The sequence below is a fragment of the Protopterus annectens genome, chromosome 11.part0 (genome assembly GCF_019279795.1).
Source record: "Protopterus annectens isolate FY-2018-M chromosome 11.part0, PAN1.0, whole genome shotgun sequence".
Classification (NCBI taxonomy): Eukaryota; Metazoa; Chordata; order Ceratodontiformes; family Protopteridae; genus Protopterus; species Protopterus annectens.
In genome coordinates this window covers 41653391-41670332 of record NC_056745.1, presented here as the reverse complement: position 1 = coordinate 41670332, position 16942 = coordinate 41653391, and the positions used below count along the sequence as shown (strand labels likewise).

The following is a 16942-nucleotide window of genomic DNA, read 5'->3' as shown; positions in this document are numbered from 1 at the left end:
TTGCTCTGCTTTTCACTATTTTCACCATTTCAGTAAAAAGATCCCTACATGTAATAATATACCACCTAATTTTTCCCTTCTAATCACTTTTAACACAACTTATTTTTTTATTTATTTTTGCCACATTTTTGAAATTATCAAGGCCTCACCCCCTCTTTGTATTCCTTTATTCATCCTTTCCTCAAGCATATTAAAAGAGGACAAAAGATTGTGGTTGATGAGTGGTATGAGTTAACAAAAATGTTTAATGCTCCTAAACTGCCCAAATTGGCCAGAAAGCACAATGCAATGCCTTTTATGCTGATCTGGTGTAGGTGTACACTTTCATGGTGTAGGTGCACACTTTCATGGTGTAGGTGCACACTTTCAGAGTGTAGGTGCACACTTTCACGGTGTAGGTGCACACTTTCACGGTGTAGGTGCACACTTTCACGGTGTAGTTGCACACTTTCACAGTGTAGGTGCACACTTTCACGGTGTAGGTGCACACTTTCACGGTGTAGGTGCACACTTCCACTCTATTGCAGTGCTCAGCTGTTGCATTTAGCATTCTTTGCTGGGGGTCTCACTTCCCCTAAGACCCTTGTGTAGGAACGCCATTCCACTTCTAGGCATTTCACTTTATGGAGCTTATGTGATAAATGTCTGCCATTAACCTTCCAGTTAGAATGATAAGACAGTGCCCAATGTAGATTCTCATGTCTCCCTGGCCAGTTGTCCATGCCCCATTCTTCTAACTGACCTTAGACCATCTGGGACATAGTCATGGCCAGAACCTTACTCTGTGGCATAAAAAAACACTGACAACATTTGATGTGATTTTGAGAATGGAAATCCTGATGAAAAATGTCCAGCTGCCAAACTTTCTACTACATTTTATTCCTGCAGTACTTGACTCTTCTTCCATAAGCAAAAGTGCCATTTTCTGCCACCTAATATTTACTATTCTTCATTCTAACTACCATTTCTTCATTAGTGTGCATTCTGATTAGGCCCTTTGTATCTTTAGCTTGTTTAAATTCACCCCAGTCAAATCCAGTGAATGTCATTCCTTCCACCCTTCCTGTCATCCTCCAGCTGTAAAACTAAATATTTCCTGTCATCACATTCTTAGTCTTAATGTAAAACTAATCTTAGTATAACTTGATTTAGTACTCCAACTATGTCCTGATCCATTATGAATCCATAACTATTGTCTTGTAACATTTCTCCCTTTCTTCAACCATTCATTGACTTTTGTAATCATGAATATTTTGAGCATTAATTGTCTCATTATTGATACAATTTCTGAGAAATTATAACATCTGAATTGTGCTCTAGAAAAGGCCAACCATCTTCTTGAATCTTGCTGATTTTCCCCTTGCAGAATCTGCTGTTTTCCCATAAGATCACCAAAGAAATACTGTGTCAGGTGCTGAATCTGTTTTTGTGACCTCCATAATACATATTAAATAGGAACAATGGCATTTGGTTGAATGACAGTTTGACAGAATTCCATACGACTGAATCTACTTGGTTAAAAGGCCATTTAGTTGAAAGTCCACTTAGTGTAATCTAACATAGTTATATGCAGATGTACAAAACAGAAGTAGAATTGTGAAGAAATATATGAAGGCCTTTCACCTAGTGATTGGTGTCACCTATCCATAATCATCACTGCTCTGTTTTTTGTTTGTGTGTTGGCAGTGAATCCCATGTGTCATGTTTCTCTTTCTTCTACAACAGGGCAACCTATGGAGTTAGTATGGTTAAATAAAGAAAAGTCTTCCTCTCCATATGAATGCATAGGATAGTGTTTTTCAAACACTTTCCCTTGGGAGCTTTTAGGATATTCAGCAAAGTATCATGCAATCTTACCTTCTCTGCAGTGGTAAACCTTTATAAGTTAGATGTGAGTTAGATTTTACAAAAGTGAAAAATAATCCCTTGTGAAGAATTGTGCAGTATGAATGCCATGTTTCAGACAGATAATACCTGAGACACTGTTTTAAAAATATAGAGAGACATGAAGAAAAATGCTGAAACATTCATTCAACTGTATAGCAATGCAGCAAAGTCAGCTGTGCAGTTTAGAAGAGTGAAGTTGTGTTTTTGCTTGAAAAATGAGTTTCACTGTGTAGCTTTGGGTAGTACATTAATGTGAGAGGTAATTGTGTTTGTGGGTCTCCCCAGGAAGACTGGAGAGCTAGGCAAAATCAGGGGAAATGGGACATTTTATTTGTTTTACAACAATTACTTAAAACAGGAGAAGGAGATTATGAACTGTACTGGCAGATTCACCGCCTTTTGCAGTGTAGTTGGGAAGTGAGCATTACTGGCCTCCAGAAAAACTTGTACAGAGAAGCCATGTTGTGCTAGTAGTGGTGTTAAGCTGTACTGAAGTCCCTCACTCACTGCTCTGTTCTGCTATGACACATTGTAACATGTTCTCTTGTATCACAAGTGCTCCCTTCTATCATGACACATTGTAACTCAAGCTATTGTATCACAAGTACACCTTTCTATCATGACACATTGTAATATGATCTCTTTTATCACAATTGCTCACTTTTACAATCTTAAAAGCTGCCCATTTATGCATAAAGTAACAGCAGGGCTTGAAACAAGTAATTTTTTTTTCAATAAAGCAAGACTCCTTGTGCCTTTCCCACCCATCAGACTTAAATATGCAAACTCTGCATTTGTACAACAAGAGAAATAGGTGACAGTCCCCAAAACAGTGCATGATAGCCTTATGTACTAACTTGTATTGTTCTAACACCAGAAAGCAAGTGACTGAGTGAGATTGCACAGATCAAGGATGCATAGGGAAGCTGCTTTGTTCAGAGGGAAATGTATGTGTGTGCACACACTTATACCTGATCAACACAAAAATAATGGATTGTTAAGAACAGTGGTGTTTTGTTTTTAAATAAAGGATTCATGTAGCTTTTCTTGGGAGGAAGGGAAAATGGTAGTAATTAAACGATACCCGTTTTACACAAATCTACCTGTGATGATAGTAAGGGAATGACACCTTAGTAGTACCTAGTACATCTACCTCATTTGAAGCACAAATTATAAACAAAGCAGGTGATTAATGTAGGTTTTCCTTACTCAACTATTTTAAATATAATGAATTATGTGTGCTTGAGTTTACTTCTGTTGCTAAACTATCTGCTTCGGTGTGGAATTGATGGTTATATCATGTCATGTGGTCTAGTTATGCTGAGCAGTTAGTTTGTACAAAAATATTTCTCAGACTATTTACCCATTAAATGCAGTGTTTTTCATACCTAGAATGATGAGCAACAGAGAATAAAGACTACTAAATAACATGTGTATGTTCCAGTTTATTTTATCCCTGTTGAATTATTCACGTTTGAATGTGTTTTGCTGAGATATTCTCTTTCTTTCATGATGCTGGATACTAAAATAAGACCTTCATAGATCATTATCATTTAATGTGATATTGTTGTGTTAAGCCCCGAGATGTTTTATAGCCACTGACACTACGGTTTTAGTAATATTATTGATTTGCCCTGTGCCTGCTGAACAGTAACTTTAAACAAAAGCCTTATGTGGTTTAATTCTTATTGTTTATGGAGGTATTTTTCCTGGTTAAGAGACACTTTCCAGAGTCAGTTGAACTATACTTAATGAAACTGGGACAAGAAAACAGAAAGTCTATATTTTTTCAGTTAAAGCACACAATATAACCTTGTCTTGTATGGCAATGTCTCATGAAGAAAAAGGAACCATCTTGTAGTGTAAAGGAGGTTGTATATAGGGGGTGTAAGATCAATTTTCAGGATGCAGAAATCCATTTAGGTCAGGAACTGAAAAATGACAGCCATCCCTTTCACAAGATGCAGTAAAGATATTGCAGTGTTATAAATCAGCAGATACAACATTAAACACTACCACAGGCAAGGCCTGCATTCATAAGGCTTACTGCTTTTTGTTTCTTTCAGTTTATTCTTACATTGACTCCGGAACATGACCTTTTTATCATCCGAGCTCAAGAACAATAGTGAATGCAATTAGACACCTTTCTGACCTGCAATTTATGATGTGCACTGTCAGATTCATTAGAATAAAGAAAAAAGGGAGAAAAAAATGGACTTAGGTTGTGCTTTGTGAATCAAATGATGTGTATTCAGTGTTAAATAGGGATATGCTGATCATTTGGAATACAATATTGACAACTACCAAGGGGATGAACATATATTTACAAAATTCTTGGTGGACTAGTGCTGATTTTGTATAGTATGTGTATATAATATTTTTAGATTATTATTTTTTTAACTTTATGTCAAGAATAATGAAAGGAAAATCTTGTCCTTTTTCCTAAAAGAAGACTCTGTACTATGACTGTGAAATCATCTTGACAGATTTGTGTAATGGTAATCGGGTATTAATCCAAAAGCAGTAGTTGTAAGTCAATGATAGAAATGTATATATCTGTATGTATATCTGTATATTTATTTATTTCAGTATACATATGTATATATGTGTGTGCCCACACACACAAACACACACACACACACACACACACACACACACAGGTGTACTGAAATTCATCAAAACACCCAAATAGTGACCTTCACAAAGTTCACCAGAAAATGCGCACTTTACAGATATCAGCACATTACTAAGCATGTGCCAAGCAACAGTCTAGGAGCATGCAAAACATAACCTCACAAAATCAATAAATAAAACATTATTTTTGCAGAGGGCCATGCCGCACACTCTCTGCTAATTATGTATACTTATTTTGAGATTTCAAAATGTCTGGGAGAGGGCATAGTTCCCTATTCAGAAAATTGTGGAATCACACAAACTGTTGATCACCTGTGTATTTGACTGAATTTTGTTGACTACACTGATATTGACCAAAGAGGAATTTGATGATATTCAGTTCCCCCATCATCATCAGCCCCCTATTTCCCATTTTCTACCTGTGGTCAGGGGATCTTGTCAACTCTCTCCATCTCCCACTATCTATTCAGCGCCAGTCTCTTACTTTCTTCGACACTCATGCCCGACTGTCGCAGGTCTTCTCTCACACAATCCATCCACCTCTTTGCTAGATGCTCTCCTTTCCTCTTACCTTCTTTCTGTCTGTCCCACATCATCTTCTGCTTTTCTGCACTTGTGCCAGAGCCACAGTAATCTATTCTCTTTTTACATTTCCTGCAATTGGAGCTACTTTGGCTTCTGTTCTTATGTCCTCATTTCTTAGTCTTTCCCATAGTGTGTATCCTATCACCCATCTCAGGCACTTCATCTGCATCACCTCTAGCTTCCTCAGTTGCTCTGCCTTTACTGCTCCATTTTCTATATCATACCTTAGTACTGGTCACACCACTGTTTTGTACACATCAGTTTTCTTCTCCTTTAACGTTCTTCTGTCATAGGCTACCCTTGATACTCTGCACCAGTTCACTGCAATCCCTCTGATTCTAGCTTTGACATTCTCATTCAGGCTTCCCTTCTCATCAGTCACCCTTCCCAGATACGTGCAGCTGTTAGCCTGTTCCATTGTTTCTCTTCTATCTCAGTTCTCAGCTTCTTCTAATTTCCTCCATTTGTTGCCATTACAACTGTCTCATTTGTACTCCGTTTTATCCTCTGTGCCTTCAGATTTGCATTCCATTCCCATATACTTTGCTGAAGTTCTTACTCACAGTCTGACTATAATGCCAGCATACAGTAACTTAGTTGATCTCTCCCTTCTGACCTGTTTGCTAATGTAGTCCGTCATCAGTATGATCAGCAGTGGTCTCAGAGCTGAACCCTGATGCACACCCACTCCCACTGGGAACCCCTCTGTGAGACTGAACATTGTTTGTATTTGAGTCATTGGGACCTTGTATATAACCTGCACCAACTCTACCAATGCATCTGGGACTTTGTACTAATGTAAGACTGCACAAAGATGCTTATTTGGGAGCTTGTCATATGTTTTCTTCAAGTCTAGGAATGTTCAGTTGGACTTTTTCCTCATCTCAAGCTTCTAATCAAGTGTCTGACTTACTGCAAATGTGGGGTCACTTGTGCTACATCCTGATCTGAATGTGAACTGCTCATCTCCTATCTTACTTTCTACTTGTTTGTGTATTAATTTATCAATCAACGTCTGCAGAACATTGATGCACTGTGACAGGAGTTTGATACCTCTGTAGTGCCCACAGTTGTGAATGTCCCTTTGTTCTTGAATATTAGTACTAGTATGCGTATTTTCCAGTCATCTGTGATAAATCATTCTCTCTATACTACTATGAATACCCTCAGGAGCCATTTTTCCTCCTTCTCAGTTATCTTTATTGCATCTGCTGTGAATTCATCTGAACTTGCTGGTTTCCCTGACTTCATTTTCCTTAGTGCTGTTCTTACTTCTTTCATGCAGGGCTTCCCTCCTTCTCTCATTGTTTGCTGTGTTTGGGGCAATAAAGCTTTTGTAGGGTTTTCTTCAGTCAGAAGCTGCTGGGAGTGCTCCTTTGATCTGCCCCTGATTTCCTGTAGGCTAGTGGGCAGGTTGTTGCTGGCATCCCTTATAAAGAGTGTCTGACAACTCTTTATCTTATTATCTTTGCTTTTCAACATGATATAGTTCCTTTATGCCACCTACTGGGTCACTTTCCAGAAGCTGGTAAAGTACCTCTGATGCCTTGCTCTTTACTATTGCAACTCTTGTCTTAGCCTCTTTGCTAGCCAACTAATATTCCTTCCTAGCCTGCTCCTTTTCTGTTTCCCATATTTTCCTGCACTCCTTCTTTCTTTTGATGACTTCCTTGACTTCTGCATTCTATCATCAGTTTTCCTTATGTACCTTATTTCCATATATGGCTCAGCCACATATCTGATCTAAAGTCCTCACACATGCTGTTTTGAGGTGCTGCTATTAATCTTCAACTCCACTTATTTCCTTCTCTTCTTGAGGTGCTAGAGCCCTGAATAATTCCTTTAACTGTTGTGCTTTCTCCCCTATCAACTAATCATCCTTTACAGTGACCTCTGTTGGCCTTCGAGCCTTTTGTGACTACTTTCAGCTGATTGTGGCAAGCAGTGGTTTATGCCGTGGGCTGACTGTTTCACTGGGAATAGCTTTGGAATCACTAACTCTACCCCACTGCCCTTTCCTTACTAGGAGGAAGTCTACCAGATTGCATGTGGTCTTGTGACTGTCTCTTTTGCTGATCACCCTCAAGTCATTTGCCAGCCAAAACTCTAGAATGGCCTCAACTTATTTTTTTTACTGTTGCCCCACCCATGTGGACCCAGACAGTCCTCATATCCTGCTCTGTCTGTTCTGATATGTGTATTCATGTCACCCACTATCAACACCAATTTATGTTGTCCTGCTTTATCTAGTTGGTCCTGCAACTGCTATCTGAATGCAGTATTTTTGTCATTGTCACAACCCTGCTGTGGGGCATAGGCTGAGATTATGAATACTGCCCTATCCTTGCACTGAAGTCGAATTGCCATGAGTCTGTCACTAATTCTTTTTTTTTTTCAAAACAGGTTTATTGTTTTAACATATAAGAGAAATATCATAACAATTTTATACAAGTAATTAAAATAGGTATTATTATAATATTCAACAAAACAACTAAAGTATTTACAAAGACATCCACTACAATCAGATCAATTAATTAAACTAAAATACCATGCTATTGAAATTAAAATTTTTTTAACAAATTTTGTAAATTATCCCATACAATAAAATAAGATGTTTTTCTATTTGTTCTAGTCCTAATTGTGTTTATTTCCATATGGCACACTATATTCATAACATTTTTAAATTCATTGAACGAAGGAGGTGTATCTGAAATCCAATTTCTAGTTATTATTTTCCTAGCCAGTCTGTCACTAATTCTGATGACATCTCTCACTGTCTTCTGAAGCATCTCTCTCACCACAATCCCCACATAATTTTTAGCCTGTTCTCCCCCTGAGTAGTAGACTCTGGATCCCCACCCAAGATGCTTTGCTGCACTGCCCTTCCACCTTGTCTTCTGGATACAAAAGATGTCCAGCCTCCTCCATATCATCATGTCATCCACTTCCAAGCTTCATACTGTCAATGAACCTGCGCTGAGTGTAGCAATTTTTAGCTCATATTTGGCAGGTTGTTTGGTTTTGCATCCAGCTTTTGCTCAACAGAGCTTTCCAATGTTAAGCAAGCTGGGCAAATGGATACCAGCTTGCCAGTAGCTTATTGACCTAAGCTTTATGGCAGGTACACACTCTCCAATAAGGGCACATACACCCCTGCCACCATTAGCAAGAGCCCCTGGTATAGGTCAGAGTAGGCTGGGTCCTGAACTCATTTATCATTTACAGTGCCTAGAGTCCAGAATTGCAGGAGCTATAGTACCTTTACTTCCCTAAGATGAAAATGTTATAACAGGACTCCACCAAAATCTTCCCCCTTGAACAGCCCATTATGCATAAGTGATCTTGCAGAGACACACACACACACACACACACACACACACACACACATCTATCTATCTATACTCACATACATATATAATATACTCACACACACACACACACACACACACACATATATATATATATATATATATATATATATATATATATATATATATATATGTTTTTCTTGCTATAGCTAAAATGGACCAAAGGAGAGACACCTGCAAAGGCATTCTTCTAACTATGACTTAGACCTTCTCTTTCTTTTGTAGCACATGTGGCGATAGGAGGTACTGCCAGACATGTCAGGGAGAAGTAGGGCAGTGGATGTATGACCTGTGCCAGCACAGCTAGCTGGAATTTTGTAAATAATTATATGTAATTTGTATATCAAACTGATTTGTACAGATGCTTGTGTTGAAAATGTATTTGTGAGCTTTGTTTGTGTTAATTGTGTTAAAATGTATCAACAATGCACCCTGCTGAAATGAAAAGAAATGTACATGTATTATGGTATCTGAATTAAATGTATATGTTTTAATCAAGGACACTGGCACAGCAATGGTTACCCATCTGGCTTATTTTAAGAAAAATAAGGAAAGTGTAAATGAGCTTTTAAATCATTGAACATTACCCCACAGTGCTGAGTAGGTCCGGAGATGGTAGGTCTGGGAGTAGCCATTATTTATGAATTTTTGTAAAGGGGGTGGGTGTTGTAAACTTTTCTGGCTCCTAGGCATTGCCATAAAAGCTCTAAATGCATATTGTAGCAGTCTGCTGAAGTCCTGTCTCAAACTTCAAAAGGAGATATTGTGGGAACTTATTTTTATTGTATTTATTTATTTTGCATTTGTTTACCGGGATAGTCCGACTGGATACATGTCCATTTTCAATGGAGGCCCGTGGAGAAAAGCTCCAAATAGACAAACTTACATAGATTACACAAGACGTTAGATAACATTAGAAAATATAAAACAAAGTGATTATGTACAATGGTTTAGTAGTGTTCCCTAGTAGGGACTCACAATTCTCATGGACAGACACAATTAAAAGCAAGAGACGTCACATTGGATATAGTGCTTGGTGACGTAGTTGCATGTTATGATATTTACAGATTATGATTTCAGTTTATAACTTAATCAGGATTGGTACATGGGTAAAGCCAGTTCACTCTGAGATACTGTTTGAGGTTTTTTTTTAAGAGACTTTTGGAGGATTGTATATATATATATATATATATATATATATATATATGTGTACATATATATATATATATACATAAATATATATAAACATACATATAAACATACATATATATATATATATATATATATATATATACATACATTTATATATATATATATATATATATATATATATAAATATATATATATACAATCCTCAAAAGTCTTTATATATATATATATATATACATATATGTATATATATGTATATATATGTATATAGTTTGTCAACAAATTCCAGTTTTTGCCAAGAAAGCTGGCAAACAGGGATTCACCAGCAGAGTTATTAGCTTTGGGGGTTTGGACCAGTAGTTTGCTGGCTGACCGTAGGGATCTCAAGTTGCTATATGGCTTAATAGTATTTATAAGTGAGGGGGTATCCTCAGGGTGGTACAGAATTTTGTGCGCTATTAAGAGCTGATTGAATTGAATTAAGCTGAGCAGTTCTAGCCACTCTAGTTGTTCCAGGTTCTGGCAGTGGTGGGTTCTATAGGTGGAGCCAGTGGCGAATCTGGCAATATGCTTGTAGCTATAGCACAGCTTACCTAGTTTGGATTTGTTGAGGTTTGAGAGTACAGGTGAGGCATATAAAAGAGTAGAGAGTAGGTGTGACTGGACAATTGCAGTCCTAGCTAGTGGGGTTAAAAATGTCTTGTTTCTATACAGTGATCCAAGCTTCTTAGTGATGGTCTGTATGGTTTTGTTGACCTGTAGGTCAAATTTGAGATTATTGTCTATGATAAACCTCAGAAGTTTGGTGTATTGATCTGGGGAGATAGTGGTACCATTGTTAGATGGGACAGAGAATGAAAGTGTGGTAGATCTACTAGTGGGGGTGAAGAGTACAAGTTTAGTTTTATTGGGGTTCAGCAGTAGGCATTGATTGGTGAGCCAATACTCAGTAGTGTTAAATGTATTTTGGGTTAGGATTTGCTGTTCAGATGGGAAGGTGGCTGAGCAGATCAGAGTGGAATCATCTGCATATTGAATGCAGGTAGCTTTAGGGATAGCAGTGTGAAGGTTGTTGATAAAAATAGAGAAGAGTAGTGGGCCTAGTATGGAGCCTTGAGGGACACCAAGTGTGAGAGGAAGCTGGCTGGAGAGTCTGCCCTGCCATAGTACCGCCTGTTGTCTACCATTCAGGTAGGACTGCAACCACTGGATTTCGTGCTTATTGAGGGAAATAGATTTTAGAGAAAGAATGAGAAGAACTTAGAGTCAGGTGACCAGATGAGATCATTCTGCATGTCATCTTAGATATTATATTTTACAGGGAGTAATCTCAGAGCATAGAGTATTCTTTTGGTGGGCTGACGGCTGCTCACGTATTTTATCTTGCCTTGCCCATGTAAGTTATTAGAGAACAGTAAATTTTGTTAGATTCAGTCAGGAATATAGTGAAGCTTAGTTTAGTGACTGTTTTTCTGTATTTGTATGAGTGTATCCATCAATGTTGTTTTCAATATTTTCTGTAATTTGAACTCTGTGGTTTACTATGAATATATATTCAATATTTTCATGCTCTTTTATTATTTATTACAGTCAGAGCAAGACACCACTAGGTCAAATCAGCTATTATTAAATATATTTAAACTTTTCATTGTGTCTTGTCCTTTCTAGAAAGTATTAACCTTTGAGAGTACTTATACTTATTTGGTGATATTGTGTGGGCCACTCTAGAAGGCCTAGCCATCTTGGTGAACTACGACCATTTGTATTAGTATTACCATTGCACAGTATAATTGGGCACCCTTTGTTAAGGGTCTTAGAGTAGATGATTGTGAAGTGTCTGGTGGCAGTGATAACTACCTTATACTCTGGGCAGAAGGGGGCACAGCAGGTACATTTGTGCCAGCCTGTCCCAGGTGCATGTGTGTATGAAAAGTCAAATCTGTCAGTGTGTGTTTGTCAGCTACTTGGGACAGGGGCACGAAGCACTGGGTTTACAGAGAGGGTGCTGGAGGACTTGGCTTGGACACTTTGGCTAAGGACCTAACCCTACAGCTGTACCAGTGGGGAGTCTTACTGGGGATCTGGAGGGAGATATATAGAAACATCCAGACCCTGGGCTGAGTGCATTCCCTGTGTGCTCTTAAGGGAAATTGTACTTGTTGCAGAGAGGTCTGCATCTGGAAACACAGAGTATCCATTTGCATGCCAAGTGCATATCCCTCTCCAGTGTCAGTGGTGAGGATTCAGGCTCCTTGATTACTGGCCCAGCATGGGGATGACACATAGTGGTGCCCATCACATATTGGGAGTAATGATGGGCATCATAGCACATTCCATTCCGAGCTCCAAACATTGATTTAGAAATATCTCCATGTCTGCATCTGAAGTTCCTTTACATTCTTACAGATGCCATTTCTATGTAAATATAAAATGGCCATCTTTAGCGTCCACATTTTTACTCGCTTTTCTTTTGAACTTTTATAAACTTCCCCTACATAAAGTCCTGTAGCCCAACATTCCTGTTTGCAATGTATAATTATGTGAGCTCCCTCAGTGAGATAGTCACAGTAGATGTAATTCTGTGATGACTATGTGAAGTCAGATATGTAGGCCGTAAAGGAATAGCAACTTTGCTCATTGATTTACTGAGCACCATTTTATTTACTAGCCATCACTGCTACCATAACCTAATCACTGCGGTGGTGGTGCTGCGGTAGCGTTGTCGCCTCACAGTTAGACATTGCCCGTTCGATTCTCAGTTAGAGCGTCTTCTGTGTGGCGACATGCGTGAATGGGCATTCCTTCATTGAAGGTTGTGCGTTAGGCTCAGCAAGCCAGCATGTAAAAATCTACTGCCAATCATTAGCGGACCGGAGTTCCACTGTGGTGACCCCTAACCGGGAAAAGCCGAAAGACACAAACAAACAAACTGCTACCATAACCTCATTGTCCTTTTCTGCTTGGGTCTCATCATTCGTATTCATACCTGTAATATTCTCTTGCCCCCACCTTTTACCCATGTGCTTATGTCCACCTGTTTCCTGCCTCATTTCCCATATTGTATGCCTATAGACCCCTTAAGCAGCCATTCAGAAATTATTTCTTCAAAAGCCATTTAATAGAAAATTTCTTTACTGGTATAGTTTTCTGAATTTAGTCTTTTGTTCAGGGGGAAGTAAGTCCTCCCAATAGCTGCAAACATCCTGTAATTATTTCTGAGACCTTCGAACCTTGGAGCTGGGTCAGACTCTAACCAAGAATAGATACCTCCATAGAAAAAAGTGCTTTGTTGACCAATTACACATATTCTAACAGTTGGCGATCATGTTTCTGACGATGCCCCATGTGCCACATCTTTTATCATACTGACATCATTATGGTCAACACTTCCATTAGGCCAGACTGCTGACCCTCAGTCCCATTGAAACTCTTACTGTTCTGCTTCCAAATTTCATCTGGCAAAGTTTATTAGTTGGCATTATCTGCAGTTTTGCTATGCATGTTCCATTTATGTGAAATCATTTTCTTCCAAAGATGTTTCTCCTGATGAATATATTACTCTATGCATATTTAAAAGTGTGCCTGAATATAAATGATAGACCAAGGCATATGCCCTTTTGCCTAGATAGCAGTTGCTTACCAGTTTTACTTTTTGACTGTAGTTCTGTCACCTAGTATATGTAATTAGTCATGTACTCTGTTTAGCATACCTCTACAAATATTTGTCATAAGTGAATTTGATATTTATTTTATCTTACAGACAAACTGGACTTAAACATTACTGCCCCTTGACATGGTGTTTTAATTTCCCCACAGGAGTGTCCTGATATCCTTGACCTCTGTTGTGGTTCTAGTTATCACCACTGACTGGATCAGCTGGGACAAGCTGAATCGTGGCTTTTTGCCAAGTGATGAAGTTTCTAGAGCCTTTCTCGCATCCTTCATCTTGGTCTTTGACCTCCTTATTGTCATGCAGGTAAGTCACCTTCCTACTTAAAAAAATTTAATTGTGCTCCTGATATTTTAGTGTAATATAGTCCTAGTTTGTGACATATGGGCAAACTTTATTTGGGACTTTGGTATATTTCTTAACAATCCAACAGTTTTGTTCTTTCTCTCAAAAGAATTTGAGCCTGCATCAGAAACACCAAGCTTCTTACTGTTAGCTTTTGCCAAGCTGCAAGCTCAATATTGAATTATCAAGTACCACTCATAAAGAAGACTCCCTATTGAACCCTCATGAATATTTAGTTAGTCAGCTTGATGAGGCATGCAAAGTCCCATGACAACTTATGTGACACACTCTGAGCTGTTTATTGCTTCAGACAGCCTGATGTGTCATTTTTGTCAAGTTGCTGGTATGCCAGGCTGTATAGCTTGGTAAATGACCAGCTATTTTATAAATAACTTACAATTGAAACACAAAACACAGTACTATTATTCACAATATTAGGCCGATGTCCTCAGAATACTGTGCCAAGTCATATGATTCTTAACCACAACTATGACTGCATATTCTGTGAGTCCCGAATGTCCGAAATGTGAAGTCCATTTTCAACAGCAGAGGAGCAGATTATAAAACTCACCTGGTTCATTATTCCAGCATTTTTGGTGGGGGCAATCACCCTGCATCCTTGACATGGAGGGATGCTGTGACCAATATATCTCTGTTTAGTCTGCATTTTATCTGTGGTATACCTCAGAATGGTGGTCACACTCTTAAGTACTATAGCTTTGGGCTTAGTATGTGTGTATGCATATATATATATATATACATATATATATATATATATGTAAAATGGGTCTACTTTACATGGTCGACTTTTCAGAAAGTCGACTTTCATATGGCCAAAACCATATGATCGACTTTAGAAAGGCCGACCATGTAAAATAAACACACAAAACACACCAAACACTTAACTTTCAACTGTAACAGAGGGGCAAGCCCCCCCTGCACCCCCATGGGTGGCTATTCCCTCGTAACTTAAATATACCAACTCTGAGATCCCACTACAGTGCAGAAGAAGAAATGTTCCCATTCCGCACTGTATGAAGATAGGGGTTCCCCATGGTCGGCTTTTTGAAAGTCGATCATATGGTCTCAGCCATATGACAGTTGACTTTCTGAAAAGTTGACCATGTGAAGGGGACCCATATATATATATATATATATATATATATATATATATATATATATATATATATATATAATATATCCAAAAGTCACTCCTAAACTGTCTCAGTTCTCAGGATTCCAGTTTTAGTCCTTGGAATTACAGTGGGAGTCCATAGAACACACACATTTATATCACTGCTTTTTTGATTTTTACAGTGTCAAACTAAGGGATCACTTAATTTATGAATCACGGATACCCATTTTTATGTACTTATAGTCACAAATCCTACTTGCTGCTAATCACCATGTTCTGAATCTGGATCTCTCTGTGTATGCCCATGTTCTCACTGTTGAATAATTACACTGGCCTTCCCACAAACTTTGTTGTAATAAGTTTCATTCTTTGAAATGATTCTAAGTAATAACATGTAAATCCATGTAAAGTAGATGAAAGGAGCTTGCTGGAAAGATGATTGTAGATATATTGTATAGAGTAGGCACATAATAAGCTGTCTCTTATTCTGTGAAGAGGAATATAATGACAAAATGTTATACTACATTCACATTTCTGAAAAAAATAATTTCATTTTGCTTAATAATATGCTTAAGGTACTTCTTTATAAAGCAAACTACATTTGTTTTTTCAGCTTATGACTTCCCTTATCTTATATCTGCTGAAAAATTGATGTATTTCTTATCATCCAATCAATGAACTATGTGATGTACATTGTTTCATGCTAAAATACATGTTTAACAGTACAAACACATATAAGAAAGTACATTATTTTATATTACCACTGTATTATTGACTTTAAATATAGGTTCATAGGTAGGTACTAGGCTATCTGCCCGAGGGCATTTATAAGCCTAGCCAGAATGTGTCGGCTTTCCCCGCCCCATTGATTAATTAACTGATCCTCCGTCAAACAGAGCCAATGAAGTAATCCCAGGGGTGTATTTTCTATTATCCATCCACTCATCAAGGTTTCTCTTGAAGAGTGTTAGTGAGGGGCTCTGCCTAATGTAGTTTGGAATTTTGTTCCAAAGCACAGGGAGTCTCTGTGACAGGAATCTATCCCCCCAGCATGTTCTATTTATTGTTGTGGCAAGGTTTAGCTCACTAGAGCGGGTGGCTCACAGTGACTTGGATTTCTTTAGGTGGCGCATGTCCATCTGTTCTGAGTTGGACATGGCTTTGTAAGTCAGGCAGAGATCACCTTTGAGTAAGTGATATGCCACTGTGTACAGCCGGAGTTTTTTCAGTCAGGCTGCATAGGACATATGTTTGAGGCCAGTAATCCTCTTGGTGAGGTACTTTTGTGGTCTTTCCAGCTGTTGGAAGTGTCTTGTGAGGTACATCCCAAATGGGGCATTGTACTCTATGATGGGTCTGATGAGTGACGGGTAGAGGGGCAGTATAACCTCTTTATTTCTAAATGCGAACCCTTTAGTAATTAGATGGGCCACATAGAAGGATTTCCTAACTAATCTGGCAATATGATTGTCAAAGGAGAGATTACTATTTACCTGAGTCCCAGATCTCTTATTACCTCTTCTGTATTAAGGGGGCTGCCACCTATGTGGTAATTCGTGGGTGTTTTGTTTTTCCCAAACTGGATGACTATGAGTTTTTGGCATTTAGCTGGAGGCCATGACTTTGACACTAGGTGTCCGTCTCAGTAAGGCCCTTTTGGAGGATGTCCATGTCAGCAGTTTGCAGTCATCGGCGAACTTGGTTAGCCATAGTCCTCCTGTGTTTGCCTGTACTTCTGAGAAGTATATGCTGAACAGTGGGGGTCCCAGGACCAAGCCTTGCAGGACACTACTTGTGACTGGTTTAGAGTTGGACCTGGAGCCCACTATTCCTACCGTGTGAGTTCCGTTTGTAAGCCAGTTGGCAACCCATCTCGTGACGTAGGGGTTTATGTTCAGGCTGATGAGTTTTTCTGTAATACCTGAGTGGGGAATGGTGTCAAAAGCCTTAACCAGGTCAAGGATGGCTGTGTGAACCACCTTTCCCTCCATCTATGGCCTTGGTGACTGTCTCGAAGAAGTCAACCAGGCCTAGTAGGCATGATCTGCCCTTAACAAAGCTGAACTGGGTCGGATGAAGTGTTTAGAGATTCCCAATGTCTTTGTTAATGACTTCCATGATGATGTGCTCCATAGCCTTGCAGACCAGGCTAGTCAGGCTTATGGGGTG

General features: G+C 38.7%; 1 protein-coding gene across 1 annotated transcript in view; it reads left to right on the top strand.

Annotated features, from left to right (window-relative positions):
• Nucleotides 1–16942, top strand: part of TMEM117 (transmembrane protein 117) — a 1211924-nt gene that overhangs the window by 357730 nt on the left and 837252 nt on the right. Inside the window, exon 2 of the mRNA XM_044087408.1 lies at nucleotides 13440–13599. Coding sequence (XP_043943343.1) covers nucleotides 13440–13599 — 160 coding nt within the window. The remainder of the gene's footprint in view (nucleotides 1–13439; nucleotides 13600–16942) is intronic.